The sequence below is a fragment of the Podarcis filfolensis genome (assembly GCF_964270895.1).
Source record: "Podarcis filfolensis genome assembly, chromosome: 7".
Classification (NCBI taxonomy): Eukaryota; Metazoa; Chordata; class Lepidosauria; order Squamata; family Lacertidae; genus Podarcis; species Podarcis filfolensis.
Genome location: NC_139603.1, coordinates 66600113 through 66617067, shown reverse-complemented (window position 1 = coordinate 66617067; position 16955 = coordinate 66600113). Strand labels below are relative to the sequence as shown.

Sequence of the window (16955 nt, the reverse complement as noted above, 5' to 3'; positions counted from 1 at the left end):
CAGGACAAATGGTGGAGGAAAAGGAGAAAGGTGATGTTGTGGAACTTAAAGTTGTACAAGCGGGTCCCTTAACTTCTCAGAAGCAAGTTGTGGATTACAAATCGAGGTCATTCAGGATTGAACTTAGCAAAAGCCAATTTTGGAGGTTTGGATCCCAACTTGGATTGAAGAAGGAAAGTTGGAAAGATTCCTCTATCCAGGGATTGATTGACTTTTGGGACATGGGTTTGGGTTTGGAGGTGCCTGAAGTTTTGGGGACATCTAGAAGTGGAAGAAGTCTGAAATATGTCCAGAAATTCTTTATTGACTTTAGTTTTAACTATGGAAATTTGGTTGAATTGTTCAGAAGGAATAAAAGCATTGCTAGGTTGGAGTTTTCTCGAGATTTGCTCCTGAGTATCAAAGAATATGAAGAAGATCCGCAGAAGGGGCTTGGAAAAGATTTAAGAGCCTCGGACATAAGATCTCCAGGTTGATGGACTATATGGAACTGACGGAAAGGACTGGCAGAATCCGAAGCCAGGGAGAGGAGATAGTGGAAGATTGTTGGATAATTTAAAATGTTTATTTAGAAATATTGTTAAAGTAATGACTGTTAGAAAAATGATGGAATGACACTTTATGGATTTAGCAGAAATGATATAAGGAGTTAAGTACATATAAGTAATTTACCCGTAATGGGAAATAAGGTTAAAGAATATGTTATTGATAAGATGACAGAAAATAGAGAAAGAGGGAAAGGATTTGCTGAAACAAATATTAGAAGTGGGATACAAAAAGGGAGGTGTGAGGAAGTCGAGGGAACAAGGCCAATGAAAGATAAGTAATGGGAAGATTGATCTGTTTTTAATTGTTTTTATTTTTCTGTATTTTGTATTTTTTTTGTTTTATTATTTTTTTTTCTTATTTTTGTAACTTTTTGAAACTTTAATAAATATTACTTTTAAAAAAAATATTGTGTGAGTGATGTATTCATCACCAATATGGCTCATCCTCCGCCCCCCCCCCACACACACACACTTTCCCCATCACTTTGCTTACTGCAGAAAGTCTTATCTTATGGGGAAGAAACGGCTTTGTTGCACAAGAGCTCCAAATCAGCTTGAGTTGTCTAAGCTGAATTTGCCAGCATGGGATTGAATTCCCCCAAAAACAGTCTGAGAGCATACTCTATCCCTATCCGTTCTGATATTGCTGTCCATGTACACATGTACATGGGCACTTGCTAAAGCTGCTTGGGAACTGAGCCAAAAGGGAGAAGGTGCTATTTTGTATTGCAAATGTGTGCCGCTGCGTTTCTGAGGGACACCTGAAAGGCTGCCAACAACGTATTTGACTTGTACATTCCTTAAGCCCCTCGCACTGAAGCAACAAGTGCTCCCTTTCCACATGTGATGTATTTTGAGACAAAAGGTTTCTTTAAGATGTCCCCCCCCCCCCACCGCAAGCCTTCAGGCTCCTCCTGATCCTTTTTCAAATTACAGAGATGATGGTATACCAGGGAGAATTGTGATTAGTCTAAACTCTCCACAGCTGCGAGGGATGGATGTAAAAATTCCACTTGAGGATCCACAACTTCTGGACTCAATTTACCTACATGACACCACGACCTAAACCAAGGGAGTGCTTGAAAAAGACTTGGAGAGGCATCAGGGCTATTCAGTTTCTTCCATAGCATCAGCCACTGAGGGGCTCACAACCGCCCAGCCCAACACGTCTGTCATTATAGGGCAGTGATATTATAGGAGCCTTGAGAGGTGGAGGAAGGGGAACGGAACAACAATATAAAAAGCTCCAAGTACAAGAGAATCTAAAGAGGGCTTGCAATTCATTACTTATGGTACCAAGAGGATTATAAAACACCTTGTAACTGAAAGGCTTCGCCTGTAGCTGTTAAGGACTGCAGGCTTTGCTTTTTCTTTTTAAAGAAAAAAAGGAGTCTGACGAATGTTGAGCGATCTTGGCAGGAGAAATCCAGCAATAGGTTTTCTGTCATTTTGCTTAGAAGAGACAATGATTCTTAGTTCAGAAGGGCTCTTCTGATTGTTTCCTTGGGTTACCAATCAAACACAACATAACAGAGCATTCCCTCTCTGTCACTTTTATGAATGAATAGAAAGAGACAATAGTGGCCACATGCCAAGGACTTTGAACAGACGGCACACCAAACAGCATTTTATACCTATACACATTTGGAATATTTCATGGTACCTTTGCAGGTCCGAAGAATAATAGTTATTATAAGGCTGATAAAATTCAAGAGAGGAGAATTCACATGTTTCTTAATTACATTTCCTGCATAAAATGTGAAGCTGCACTGGTTTGCAAAGAGGATGGATAGACAGATAGATAGATATGTAATATATATAACGAAAAATGGTAAGAGTAACAAACATGGAGGTAGTTTGAGCTGATTTGTTCCTCATAAACTATATGCTCCATCATCATAGATAAATAAACAAATTAATTAAAGTGTAGAGAGAGAGAAATATGTGGCCTTACTATTCAATAGTTGACCACCTTTCTATAACTTTGTCATTCTTAGTGTTGTATATTTTTAGTCCTGAAATGGAATATAAATTTTACTCAACAGGGCAACTATATGTCATTTGCCCTGCTAGCAAGGTAGGTGGTGCTGTTGCTTGCCTTAGTATATTTCATAGAATCATAAAATCGTAGACTTGTAGAGCTGGAAGGGATCCTAAGGGTCATCTAGTCCAACCCCCTGCCGTGAGGAATGAGAAAGAGCAGAGGAGGCCACTTTGAACCCACAACCGCTCAGCCACATTGTTTTATTTTGTATCAAAAAAGGAGTGCTCTTATTTTAAAAGAAGACATCACAGAGTTGCAAATGCGTAGGGATTAAAAAGCTGTGGCCTTCCAGATGTTGTCAGACTCCAAGTCCCTAATACCACTTCAGTGGCATTTGCAAATAGTTGTACCCCAAAATTGATTGCTACAAATAAAGATGGATTCACATCAAACCTGGGTTTGAAAGGCATACATATTACAGCCATCTTAGTCCTATAGTAACTTCCATGAGAAAACTATATGCACCCTTGCACACCTGTCTACGAATGTCCCACGAGCATCAGTGGGGCTTAGTCCCAGGTAAGGTTGCATAGGGCTGCAGCCTTGGAAAGTAAGTTGAATACAATGAGGCTTACTTCCGAGTAAGCATTAGAAGATGCTCTGTTGTCCAAACAAGAGAAAGAAAACGTAGGAGGCTGTCATATGACAGCAGGGGAAACAACTGTGATTCGGTGCAGAATAAAAAAAAAATGGGTTTGCGCTTGTCGTAAAACAAAACACGTAAAATGCTTATTGTAAAGCTATTTTGGGAATAAATTTATAACTGCCCTTGTTGGAAAGCCACATCCCAGTGCTCTCTGTTGTACGGTGCATCCTTATAGATGTCTGCCAAAATGTTTATAATAATATTTTAACCATAGCTGTCAACGTTTTCCTTTTTTTTCAAGGGAAATTCCCTTATTCCAAATAGAATTCCTCGCAAGAAAAGGGAAAAGCTGACAGCTATGACTTTAACTGTGCTTAATCTTGTTAAATCATTTTAGGCGGTTGTGGCGGCGAAGCAGCCTAACAGGAGACATTGCACAGGCAGACGCTGCATTCCAAAGTGAGCTCAGTTGTTGTGCAAGAGGCAACACGTATGTTCTGTAGTCGTGGCCGAGTGGTTAAGGCGATGGACTAGAAATCCATTGGGGTCTCCCCGCGCAGGTTCGAATCCTGCCGACTACGTGCGAGACAAAAAAAACATTAATTTTGTCTACATGCTTTGTGAATGTGAGTTCTGCTTTTAACTTTCAATCCCAGACTTTAAGGAATAGGTTTTGTTCATTTATTTAACCATTCTCCACGGCGGCTTAGACGTGGGGGCGGAGGGGGCGGGGCGCGCCTGCCCTCGCCCTTCTCCCCCCCCCGCTGCTACCATGGCAACGAGGGGAAGGGGGGTGAGAGACGTGAGGAGAGGCTAAGATGGCGGACGACCTGGATGAGCTGCTGGACGAGGTAGAGAACAAGTTCTGCCGCCTCTCGAGGCGAGACTGTTCGGAGCGAGGCCGGCCAGGCCAGGGGCGGAAAAGGAACCGCTTCCGCGAGGAGGAAGAAGAGGCCGAGGCCGAGGCCGCCGCGGCGGGGGAGAGGGCCAGGTGAGCACTGCGCATGCTCGCGCCTTTCTTTCCCCCGCCCCTCCGAGATGCCCCTAAAGGGGAGCGCAGTTTCAAAGAGAAGTATTAACGGCACTTCCGGTTCCCAGTTAGCGTGTAGTGCAAACTTCAGAAAGCTCCGAAGCCCTTAAAAATAAAATCCCTCATTTTCTAAGCGTGTTTAGGTTGCACTCACCAAACCCTAAGCGAAGTTACTACGAAAGTAGCCCAATTGAATTAAGTGATACTTCCGAGCAAGCATGCAACCGTTTGCGCATCTCAGGCTTTTCCCCCCTTCCACCCGCCCAGCCTTTGGGCAACTCACGCAAAGAAAAAGAAGAAAATACAGCAAGGGCACCAAAGAAGTGCTTCGGCGGAACATGCCTTTCCCTTGCCTTCTTTCTTGTGCATGTTGATACTCCTGGCCCCGCACAGGAGCGTGCTCGAGCGGAAACCTGAAATGAGGGTTGTGCGCGACTCTTCCGCGTGTTCTACCTCTGTGGGTGCCGCTTAGTCTCTCCTTTCTACTCCCTCCCTCGTTTCCAGGCGACGTGACGCGCGACCACCCAGCTGTTACTGCTGCCAGATTCTTAGCTTGCATGAACACACCAGCGTTTCCCAATTCCTTCAGACTATCCCCATCTCTGCATCTTTTTAACATTCTCCAACACCCCCTCTGGCTTATCTTCCAGACAGTTTACCCCTCTTCCCCTTCCACCAACTGCTCCACTGAATTAAGTCAATCCCAGGAAAGATGCATCTCAAGCCACAGTTGCAGGCCACAGTCTGTGCATTCATTTTATTTCATAAAACTTAGGCACTGCAAACAAACTAACTAACAACGCGGTTTACAGAAGATAAAACAGTAAAATAAAATGTATAAAAATCACAACCCCGCTTTAAAACATGCAAAAGTTAAAATACTAAAACAGCTTGAAATTACCTCAGCTTTCTAAGCATCTGGGCAGGCTTGCATAAGTAGCAAGTATCATAGATGAACAATCATTGCTTCCTCTCACCTTTGTGGGAAACTGTGTTTGGCCACTGTGCACACTTGGAGACAAAACATGTCGTTTTCACATGTGACAATTGCCACTGGGGTTTTAAGTGTTTGAAGCGGCTATCCCCATACTTTGGCCAGCGTCTTCTAAACAAACTTACCAAAGGATGCTCCTCTTCCATTTCTTTCCAGATTTTCCAAAGTATTGACAAAAGGTGCTAGTGAAGAAGAAGACATAGATGACATAATTAAAGATATCATCGACGAAAACAGCTATGCCAAAAATCTTGTGGTAGGTCAAGACAAAGCAACCTCTGAGGAAAGGGAAAGTTGCGGGGGGGGGGGGGAGTGTCAGTCAGAACCTTTGAAGAAGAAAGCCAGATGAAAAAGGAAAGTGGTGAAAGTCTAGAGCAAAAAAGACAACCTTCCCCCACAGTCAAGGACGGGGTTCCCTCAGGAGTAATCCGTCAGGGCTGCATGGTGGTGGTGGGTAGAACCAAAGCCAAGGAAGCAGAGAAAAAGTGTTCTGGATTCCCTAATCTGGAATAAAGCTAACACTGCTTTAGTTTTCACATCAGATTAGAACTTCTAGTCCTATGCATCAGCCAGAGCTGTTTACTCCAGTCCAGAACCCAAAGTTCACATTAAGAGAATGGGTACATCCTTACTGGAGGAAGGAAGATGCTGCCTGACTGATGGAGCAGTTTGGTTCCCCATGTACCTTTGCTGCAGCTGACTGCGGAAATGGGAGCCATTTGTGAAGCCCTTGTGTTGTTTGCTGTTTTTCTACCCTCTGTCTTCCTCCTCTTCAAGTAGACTTCTGGTCGTTGTTATTTGGAAATAAAAGCAGGAAAACTTTACCGTGCTCCTGGTTTGTGTTAAGAGGTCCCCATCTCTCTCTCTCTTTATTAGAAACATAAATCTAAGTCACCTAGCTCTGCATCTGAAAATAGAACTACCTCCGTTCAAGCTCATGGTAAGAGGTAAGTAAAAATTACATGAGTGAGAAAATGCTTTGAACAGTAAACAGCTAATTTCAACTTAGCTCCATTGACAGTCAGTAAACAAAAGAATGCATGGGTTGGATCAAGTGACTTAGTTGCACTAAGACTGCAAGCCTGTACACACTTACCTGAGAGTAAGTCCTATTGAACTCAGTGGGATTTACTTTTTGCTGTTAGTTCTCATTGAAATCAATGGGACTTGAGTTATTTACATTGCACCATTGGGTAGGTCACTGCCCAAAGAGCTTACAATCTAAAGTGCAGGATAAGCAAAACAACAGTGGAAGGGAAGGCAGAGGCAAATTGGAAGAATGGTATGGCTATTTCATTTATGTGTGCATAGGTTTAGGCTGCAATCTAATGCCAGGTTATCGGAGACTAAGCCCCATCGAACACGGTATTTCCATATAGCTATTTCTAGGATATCACTGTTCATCAGAAGCTAACTGTGTATGTTTTCTCAGAAGTAAATTTGTCTATGTTCAACATGGAAACGAGAAAGTTCTGCCAAAAGATCCATATAGGGTATGTGTATTTTGAGGGTGGATTAGAGGGAAGAGTCTTACCCGGGACACAGTTTCAAACTGCAGTGGTACCCTGGGTTACAGACGCTTCAGGTTACAGACACTTCAGGTTACAGACTCCACTAACCCAGAAATACTACCTCAGGTTAAGAACTTTGCTTCAGGATGAGAACAGAAATCTCATGGCAGCGGCGGCAGCGGGAGGCCCCATTAGCTAAAGTGGTACCTCAGGTTAAGAACAGTTTCAGGTTAAGAACGGACCTCCAGAACGAATTAAGTTCTTAACCTGAGGTACCACTGTACAGGACAGCAAGGAAGTAAGGACAGATTCATTTGAATCATTGCTAACTTTTCACTTTGATTTCAATGGGACCTAAGTGCAACTAGCATAGCATGGATCAAACCCTATGTTTTCAGTGGACAGAATGTTATTACTGTGTTGCATTATTGCTGGTTAGGGCAGCCAGATGCAAAAGAGAACAGGGCTCCTACATCTTTAATAGCTGTGTGGAAGATGGAATTTCAGCATGTGTGTTTCTCAAGCTATGCTCTACTCTTTAGCTTCTGGTCTCCCTAATGCTGACAGTTTTGTGAGTATGTGGGAGCACCAGTTGATGTTTATGAAGTAATGGTCACATCAGTTCTTCTTTTAACTATATAGAATATGCCATGAAATGAGGGCGGGGGAATTTTAATAGCTTTTCAGAACTTAAAGCTCCATGTTGATGATGATGTTTGCTTGATTTCTAGTCCCTGTTGTGTTTGGTAGAAATCCTGCAGGATCTGGAGTATTTCCCTTCCAGTTGGGTTTTTTGCCCCCAAGATACATATATCATGCAGATAATAATATTACCATTTCTTCTGAATTGTCCTGCCTTACAGTTCTACAAACAAAAGGTTTGTTGAAAAAGGTACACATGCTCACTAGCGTAATGACACCTGAGAAATCAAACGATGCAAACTTTGCAGGCAAATGGTTTAATGTGGGGTTTCTTCTTCTTCTTCTTCTTCAAAACTATTTCAAGGCTTTCCAATTTAATTCTTGTAGATGTTGCCCTGTATATCTTGGTGGAAGCAGTGCACCGCATGGTATAGGAACAAATATTTCTCAGAGGTAGGCATTAAAAAAATTAAAAATACTGGCAATTGCATTATGAGACTTTCATGTTTCTCTTACTGCTATATTAGGAAGGAACATACTGTAAGCTGCTGCTTTATACTGAATCAGACTGTTGGTCTGGCATAGTATTGTCTACACGGACTGGCAGCAACCCTCTGGCGTTTCAGACAGAGGCATTTCTCAGTCCTTCTTGGAGATGGCTGGGACTGAACCTGGGAGCTTTTGCACCATCTGTGACCCTCTCCACCCCCACCCAAGCTGCTGCACACAGTTATCTCAGCCTGTGGTCTGGTAGCCACAAGGAGTCAGTCTGAGTTCACTATTCAGCTGCATCAGCCAGTGGCAAGGCAGGTGAGAAAAGCCCCCAGCACATGCAGGATTCAGCCCATGTTTGTTTAGATTTCTGTATACCACTAGCATTCGTGTGTACAGATCATGCTTACCCATGTTAAAGAAGCATATGAATCAGAAACACAGAGGATCTTGGATATATGTTCACATAGTTTCACAGACATGATCCTCTTGCGAGGAGGGAAGTGGTGAGAGATCAGCTGTGATGTGCCATAAAGGTCAGTTCCCATAAGGATTTTTCCTAGGCTAAATTCTTCCTGTAAAATGGAGGCACCCAAGCTTTTACCCATACATAGAAAAAAGGGTGAAAATTGAATTAGTAAATACCAGAGTTGCAGCCTTTAATCAACTGAGGTTTTATTTTATTGAATGGTAAGAACCAATTTTATTTAGTGGAGGTTAATTTTAAACAGTGGCACTGAAAGCTTAGAGTGTAACCGTTCTGTTTAAAGGTTAGTCTAGTTCTGGTGAGTTAGGATAGGAAATGTGAAACAGAATATTCCTTTCCTTTTAACAGCTGTTTATTAAATTGTGAGTTTTTTCACACTTCTGTCAAGATTTAAGAAATGCACCTATTATGAGATTGGATAATATGAACAAGTTTAATAAGTTAAGAAATAAGTTGATTGAACTGTTCCATGTGTTTAATCTATAATGTTTGTAATCTTTTTTGGACAGAACCTGTGATCAGCTGCGGTGTACTGCATGTGACTTCCGCGTTTTGCAATACGATGACTTTCAGTGGGATCAGTCATGTGATTACCTCTTTTTCAGGTATGCTTTGCGGATAATATTGATAGGAATATTTGGTGTGATGTGACCTATATGGTATTGGGGTATCATATAAATGTTGTGGTCCGTAAATGTTCTGATATCAACTTTACAGACTTGCAGGTGTGGATATTTCAGTACATAGATTGGGGGGAAAGCCTATAGCAGAAATACCCAAAGGCTTTCATTTCAGTGACAAGGGTAGAGTATCTTTGTCTTTGTTCCACTCTGTGGCTAATTGGGCAATGATTGGCTGTGTGGTTCTGAGGGAGTTGGTATTATTATTATTATTATTATTATTATTATTATTATTATTATTATCCCATCCATCTGACTGAGTTGTCCCAGCCAGTCCAACAAATGTAAAAGCATAATAAAACAAGAACGCTGTTGAAATAGAATATTTTTGATTGGTAGGAATAACATGCCTGAATTCCGCAAGTTGAGGACGAAGATGCTAACCAAGAAAGGATCGAGGGCCTATGCTTGTCAGTGCACTTGGAGATCAATAGATGAATTAACAGACCTCACTGTGGATCGACAGCTCCGCTGGGTTTGCAGCAAACACATCGAATGAAGTTGTCTTTGTCATCCACATGCTCATTTCTGTATGAAGACCATCTGTTCACTGCTCGGCATCACGAGTGATGAATTGAGTGTGTTCCGTGTACACTTAGATCTTGATAATCCAAATACAAACCGTGGACTTTGCCTTGTCTGCAATTCCCTTGTGAACTAATGGAACTGGAGGGGGGGCACAGTAAGCTGGAGACCTTCCTCGGCCTAGAGGACCAGGCTGGCAGAACTGTTGAGTACTTCCAGTGTAGCAGGAAGTGAAGCTGAAAGGAAACAAGGCCCGGGTCCTAGAAGGCATCCCACAAATGTAGAAGCGAGAGATACACCTGAAAAGAGAGAGAAATCTGCCTAAGCTAATACTTGGGTTAAAACACTTTTTGAATATGCATGTGGGATATTTTGGCTTTGGCTTTTTACCTGCACATGTGTATGTAGTGAGCCAATCTTCAAATTAATATCATTTCGGAGTTGTTTTAGCAGGATGCTGAAGCTTGCTTTCAGAGCAAGAGCAGATAGCTTGGACAGTCCAGCAATGGGAAGGAAAATGACACGACAGCTCCAGCATTCTAATAAGCTCATTTCTAGTTGTGAGCCAAGTCCTTAGGCTGCAGTCTTCACGCACGTCATCCCAGGAATCAGTCCCACTGGACACAGTGGTACTTGCTTCTAAGTAAACATAACTAGAGTTGAGCTAGGGTGGATCTTTTTCCACTCCCTTAAGTCTGCAATCCTGTGCACACTCACTTGGAACAAAGTCCTACTGAATTCAGTAGGACTTACTTCTGAGTAGAATGCACTGGATTGAGCCACTCAAAGCTGTTCATGTAAATGATATTGCGACGGAGCCTAAACAATTTTTTTGCAATGATATTCAAAATCAAAGTATTTTTTTGCGGGGGACAAGGGTAAACGTCCTATTAGGTGTAGGATTTTTCCACCTTCACTGACACTCTGCAAGTTTTAAGTTAGCAGAAAACTGTTGTTAGATGTCTATTTCAGTTGTCTTTTGAGACTGTCAGTGCATTCACATTCTATGTTTTAATCTTTGTATCGGAATACCAAATATAATCAAAGCGGTTCAGAACTCTTGCATTCCCATTTCCATCTTAAAAAAAGAATTGAGCCAGTGGATACCCAGTGTTAGTCAGATCCAGAGCGGACACATTGAAATGAACTGGACTCAAAATCATACAACCCTGCTAAGTCATTCTCTGAGCAGATCCACTGAAATCAAGGGAATTCAGTTATGCAACTGAATTCCCTTGATTTCAGTGGGTCTGCTCAGAGAATGACTTAGCAGGGTTGTATGATTTTGAGTTGTATGATTTAGCTGATCCTGAATTATTTTCTCAACCAACACGTGTAGCACTATTCCAGGAGTTTTTTCTGTAGCACTGAAAGTTTAAAAGCGCATTGAAGCGTAAACAATTGTAGCAAGCAAGTAGTACTCAGAATGTGGGAAACAATAACACATTTGGGAAAAAATTGTTGCTCATACGATCTCAAAACTCATCATCCTATGCAAGGAATTTCAGTTGCTTTTTAGACCATGTAATCTGTTTAGAATAAATAACTTGGATATACTTTCTTTTAAACCAAAATATGGAATCTAAAAGTCCACAAGGTAGAAATCGTTCCCTCTAATTTCTCTGTAATGCTAGAGTCATTAAAAGTTGTATTCTTGGCATATCTGAATAAGTTGGTTAAATTTCATATATTGATTGCCTGTTGTATTTGTTCTTTTTGGCCCCCATGGTGTCTTGATAGCTAACACATGCCTGAAATGTTAAATACATGCATAGTTTGGTATTTATGAAATAAGGAATGTGAAACCCACTGAATAATTAGTAAACAGCACTATATAAATACTGATTATTATTATTATTATCATTATTATTGAGAGATGGGGTTGGGAGTGACTATAAATATTGGTTACTGATGGGAGGCAGGGTTTGGTGTGACTGATCCTAGCCAGATATAGCTGGCTGGACCTAAGGTGTTTTTAGACCAGGAATGAGGAGTCCAAATGTTGGACTCCCAACTCCCATCAGCCTAGCCAACAGTCAGGAAAGTTGGGAGTTGTAGTCCAGCAACATCTAGAGGGCATCCCTGACTTAGACAGTGGTTGACACAGCAAACACCACTAGATTCTATCATCTTTAAGAGCTAGTTCTGTGCAGTGTAAGCCAGGAGGTTCCTGAGATACAAATTCACTAGGTGACCTTAGACAAAGCACTGGTCCTACACGCACACCATCTGCAATATATGGATAACAGCACAGGCCAGTCTTATCAGGTTACTGTTGGAATTACTGAACTATTGTGCTTGAAGAACTTCAAAAGCCTAAAAGGTGCTATATACACTGTTGACCTGTGCCTCAGTGTGTTACAAACAAGTACAGCAATTTGACTTCTTAAACAGGACTTCAACTCGGGGGGTGGGAGGGGGTTAAAGAAAAGGATCTGATCTGGACTTGGATTGTAGATGAAATAGAAACAGTAATTGGCAATTTAAAATATTTCAGACTATATCTGAAAGATTTTAAATATTACACATTTTACACAGCACAAGACATTAAGTATCATATGTTTAGGTGCCCATAAAGTGTTTGATCATCTTCATTGGTCCTTTTCATTTTGTGTCTTGGAAAGAATAAATTTTGGTAAATATTCTACACAGGTAATCAGAGTTCTGTATTGTCCAATAATGACAAGAGTCCACATCAACTGATGTGATTGACGGAGTTTTAAAACTCATAGGGGAACTGAACAGGGGTGTCCCCTTTTCCCTTTGTTATTGGTTCCTTCATTAAAACCATTAGCTGAAACCCTTCGTAAGAATACAAAAATGTTGAGTGTCATAATAAATGAGCAAGAACATAAAAGAAAGCAAAGCTAATTCACTTTGATAACTGAATCTGGGAGGGGTGGTATTCAAAGTAGGATATTATTTGCTTTTCATTTGACTTACCTGGTTGATCTTCTGTTACACGCTTTGTGTGGGTCACTGACGTATTATTCTTTCCTACCTGTATTACTATCTGATAATGGAAGTTGTACTTGATGTTTTGTTTGTTTTTTTAAATTAAAACACACGCTATAAATGCAAAGCACAGTATTATCCCCTGCAGTCCTGTAGTTTTCATTCTCTCAATAATGTTGGCAGCTCAGGTCTCTGAAACCTGCAGGATTTAGGGGCTAAGTGGGCATGGACAGAGTTGATTATTTGGTTCTGAGCCATCTGTTGGGAAAGCAGTTGACCTACATAGGCGGTCTGATGGGAGGGCTTCACAATGCCACGTTTGAAGCCAAATAGGATTCTTTCCCCCCTCAGAGTTGCTGAAAGGGGGCTTATTTACATGAACCCTTTGCTCATGGCGAATGAGATACCTGAACTGTCTGCCATGAGAAAACTCCATGAATGGGATTGCAAAACCTTCCAGCGACTATTCAGGGATAAGAGCATCCAACTGCAAGCAGACCAAGTATATGAACTAGCCCCAGATGATTCACAAAAATATCATCATCCTTTTCCATGTTTTTCCCAGCGCACACTAGCTTTTGGTCAACCCGGCTTTGACTTGTACAGGTTGGTTTGCTGGATGCTTCAAATCAAAATTCATACTGAGAGACCCTGATCACACTTAGAAATTGATGGAACACATTGTTAGCAACGTTGGTCTGTGTCCACTCCTGACTTTTATTTATTATTTTTATTTATTAAATTTCTATATCACCCTTCACCTGAGGATCACAGGGGAGTTTCCAGTATACAGAGAATGTATAAGGTAGTCCTATTCAAAATGGGAACCTTAGAGTGTTTTTATAATTTTAATGCCATCTGTGAGTCTGGTACTTTTACAGAGTACAAGAGGACGGGTGTTTGCTCTGAGGAGCTTATAAAGGTCACATCTACACCATACATTTAAAGCTCATTTATACCACTTCTACAGTCATTGCTCCTCACCACCATCCCCCCCCCCCAAAAAAAATCCTGGGAATTGTAGTTTGTCCCCACAGAGCTTCTGTTCCCAGCAGCCTTAGGAAACTACCATTCCCAGCCATCTGCTTTAAATGTAACAGGGGAAACAACAGAAGAAGGGAAAGCTGATTGGTTCTTCATAGTTGACTGAAAAATCAATACTGGTTGTGGGCAAATAGAACAAAAGGTATACACAGAGATTTATGGATAATTGACAGGTGAGTTATCACCACCAACCTGTCAAAGTGGGCCTGCTGGGGGAGGGGGAGATAAAAAGTTGTCTCAGAGGGCCAAAAAGGTTCTGCACCCCTCCTTCAGAAGTAAAAACACTGGATTTCCCCTGTTATGTCTACAGTGGTACCTCGGGTTACAAACGCTTCAGGTTACAGACGCTTCAGGTTACAGACTCCGCTAACCCAGAAATAGTACCTTGGGTTAAGAACTTTGCTTCAGGATGAGAACAGAAATCGCGCAGCGGGAGGCCCCATTAGCTAAAGTGGTACCTCAGGTTAAGAACAGTTTCAGGTTAAGAATGGACCTCCAGAACGAATTAAGTTCTTAACCTGAGGTACCACTGTTCTTTGGTTCTTCTAGTATGATGCTGCTCCTGCCCTGTGCTTTCAGCATTAGCCAGGCACCCAGAATTAAGCTGAACCAAATCAGCATTTTATTTCTATATGAGGAAAAGCCCTTTTAGCAGCTTATTTGGGAGCCTGTAACAGCCCGTTCTGCCTTCCATCTGGCTAAAAGCACACATGCTAGATTCTACATTCCAGTCCACTATTTTAACTTCTTAGGTTTTTTTTTTATGTTCTCAGATCACAAAAAGGAGGATTGATTGTCCATGTAGTTAAAGTAAACATAGTATTCCTATTCAAAACTGCAGAGGGCAGACTTACACCAAGGTAGGTCTCTTGCATTTGTGTTTATTTGCACAGGAAGTCTTAAGCACTTCTTAAAAGCTGACCCAGAGCTCCTTCAAACCACTCCTCTGGCTATAAACTGAGTAATATGAACCCACGATATCAAAACCTAGTTTTCTGTATGTTGCATAATGCGTGATAAAAATATGTCAAACAATAGTTCTCCCCTCCCCCCTTCTCTTTTTGACCTCAGATAGGGGTTCCCACCACCTCCCCCATCTTTCCGTTGAGTAATTTATCAGTTACTGAAGCTGAATGTTGTCAGGAAAGACAAAAGAAAGTACATCTTCACACAGCACATGGTTTATCACTGGAACTCAGCACCACAAGATGTAATCAAACTGGATGACTTTAAAACAGCAGGGTAGGCATAAAGTAAAAAGAACATCAAGATTAAACACAAAAGGGCAATATGAAGTGGGGGGGGATCACTATTCTTATTTTCCTATGCTAAACTATCCATTTCTTTTTTAAAAAAAACAGGTTGCTTTCATAAAATGAACTGGTGGCAGTTGTAATTAAGTGTTTGCAAGCGACAACCTCCAGGAAACGTACAGATTACAGTGTTTTCAATCTCATAACCGGGGGGGGGGGGTGTTGCGCGATCCTGTGGTAAAATCAACTGAGCTGAGCAGCTTAGGATACAGCAGATCTCCGTCTTGGTTGGCATTAAGTTCCCAACCCCAGCTTAGCCGAAGAGATGCCGGTGTAACTTGCACATCTTGGCTGAGCCAAAGCTGGCCAGTGTAAATTACCAAAAAAAGGGGTGTTCCAAGAGTGTGGTGAGGGCAGAACCAGAGAGGGAGAACTTAGCCTGGAACCTAAACCCAGCTCAGTCATGCAACCTGGCAAACCTGCATTAGAACATTCTTTAATGTTTGTTTTCCCTCTGTCAGGCTCAGGCAGAGCAGCAGCAGTAGCTCAGATGCAGAATGGAGTTTATGATCTGGTGTGGCTCTATGGTGGCTGAATTTAACACCCGCTTCTTGTGCATAGGATTGCTCCCCCACTTTTTTTAAAAAAAATGAGGGTGGATATAAATAAGGAGGTAAATTAAAAATGAAATTGCGTGTCACCAACACCTGCTAAATCAGATCTCAGTCAATTTTAGGGAAATTTGAAATTTCCTATGTAGAATCAAGCTGAGAACACATTGAATCATATGGGGGATTCATTTATATGGAGCCTTTGGACACAATCCAGCAGAGGCATACTGAAGACTGCAGTCCTAAACACACTTACTTGGAGTACACCCCATTGGATTAAATGGGACTTCTGAGAAGACGTGCATAGAATTGTACTGCAAGTGTAGAATAAGCACTGAAGCATTTCCTTGTGCCATTCTATTTCTCCTAAAAACATAGTTACAGGAGAAACCTGTAATGCAACTTTCTCTGGTGTCATACTACAGAATTGTTTGGAATAAAGGGAATAAGGAAGCATCAGGCACATAACTGTAGGATTGTGGCATTTGTCTTGACTACTTGTGTTTCTTCTCTCTGGTTTCCTCATGTTTATTTGGTTTGCTTGCAAAAAGCTTACATGGTGTTGTGTCCTGTCTTCAGTGATCATTAATTCTCATTTGCTCATGGGGTAGTTATATGACAATTAGCCTTCATCCTGATCTGCTTGGGAGCTGTTTACACAGCTTCCCATTTGTTCACCCTACACTTTTCAATGTATTTTTCCCTGTCACTTTCCAAACTGCAAAAGTCCCCTTTTTAAAAAGAAAAATAGTTTTGATGTGCCAGGACAACACTTAAATCCATTTCAACTGTGCAAGCCTAAATATCAGGCATGTGCTTGGGTCCCTCCTGCAAAATACTGTCATTCTGGAGGCCACACACACACTAACATGATCCTTTTCAGTACATGCAGGATTCCTCTTGCATCAAAGGAAACACTTGTTCATATTTGTTAGATCCTCTCCATCTTTGCTACCTTCCCTAATTCTACACTATTTCTCTGTTTTAAGAGCACAGCACTTTTCAGGGACAGAAATTGTTGAAAGCATTGGTGTTTTTGCTGTAAGGGGTGGGTGCAGGGAGCAACTGTGAGGTCTGTCATAATCCAGATGTGCAGGAAGTTACATCCATAAATCTCTGTGCACAATGAGAGGAGAATACAGAATGGATTAGAGCGTGTTTTAAATAATCTCCGCAGCGAACTGTTCAAAAAATAGCATGGTGTGTAGACTATTGCTAGACCACCATTGGGGCAGAGAGTATGTTTGTTAAAGTATGCAAAGGACTGATGAAATCACTTGTATTCCACCAGAGCCATTTTGTGAAATTTGGGCATCAAGCCAGAGAGAAGCTGCCACTTTGTCAAAAGCAAGGAGAGCTGCAGTGGTGCTAGCATGTGTGAGAGAGCTCAGGGCTGCACACTGAAATAAGCCCAATATAATCCCATGGAATTAGTTTTAGTTTACATGAGTGTAACTGAGCACAGAATTTCACTTAAAATCCCATGACAAATCCTATTAACTTCAACAAAAATCCCGGTTAGGCTATGATACCTGTTAGACTTGGGAAGTTTA

General features: G+C 41.6%; 1 protein-coding gene across 1 annotated transcript; it reads left to right on the top strand.

Annotated features, from left to right (window-relative positions):
• Positions 1–3869: 3869 nt before the first annotated feature.
• CFAP418 (cilia and flagella associated protein 418) lies at positions 3870–9647 on the top strand. The gene is made up of 6 exons (XM_083622785.1): positions 3870–4169; positions 5359–5458; positions 6079–6149; positions 7743–7808; positions 8844–8939; positions 9354–9647. Exons 1-6 carry the CDS (start codon positions 3997–3999, stop codon positions 9511–9513), a joined length of 666 nt encoding a protein of 221 aa, XP_083478911.1. The 5' UTR covers positions 3870–3996; the 3' UTR covers positions 9514–9647.
• Positions 9648–16955: the final 7308 nt, after the last annotated feature.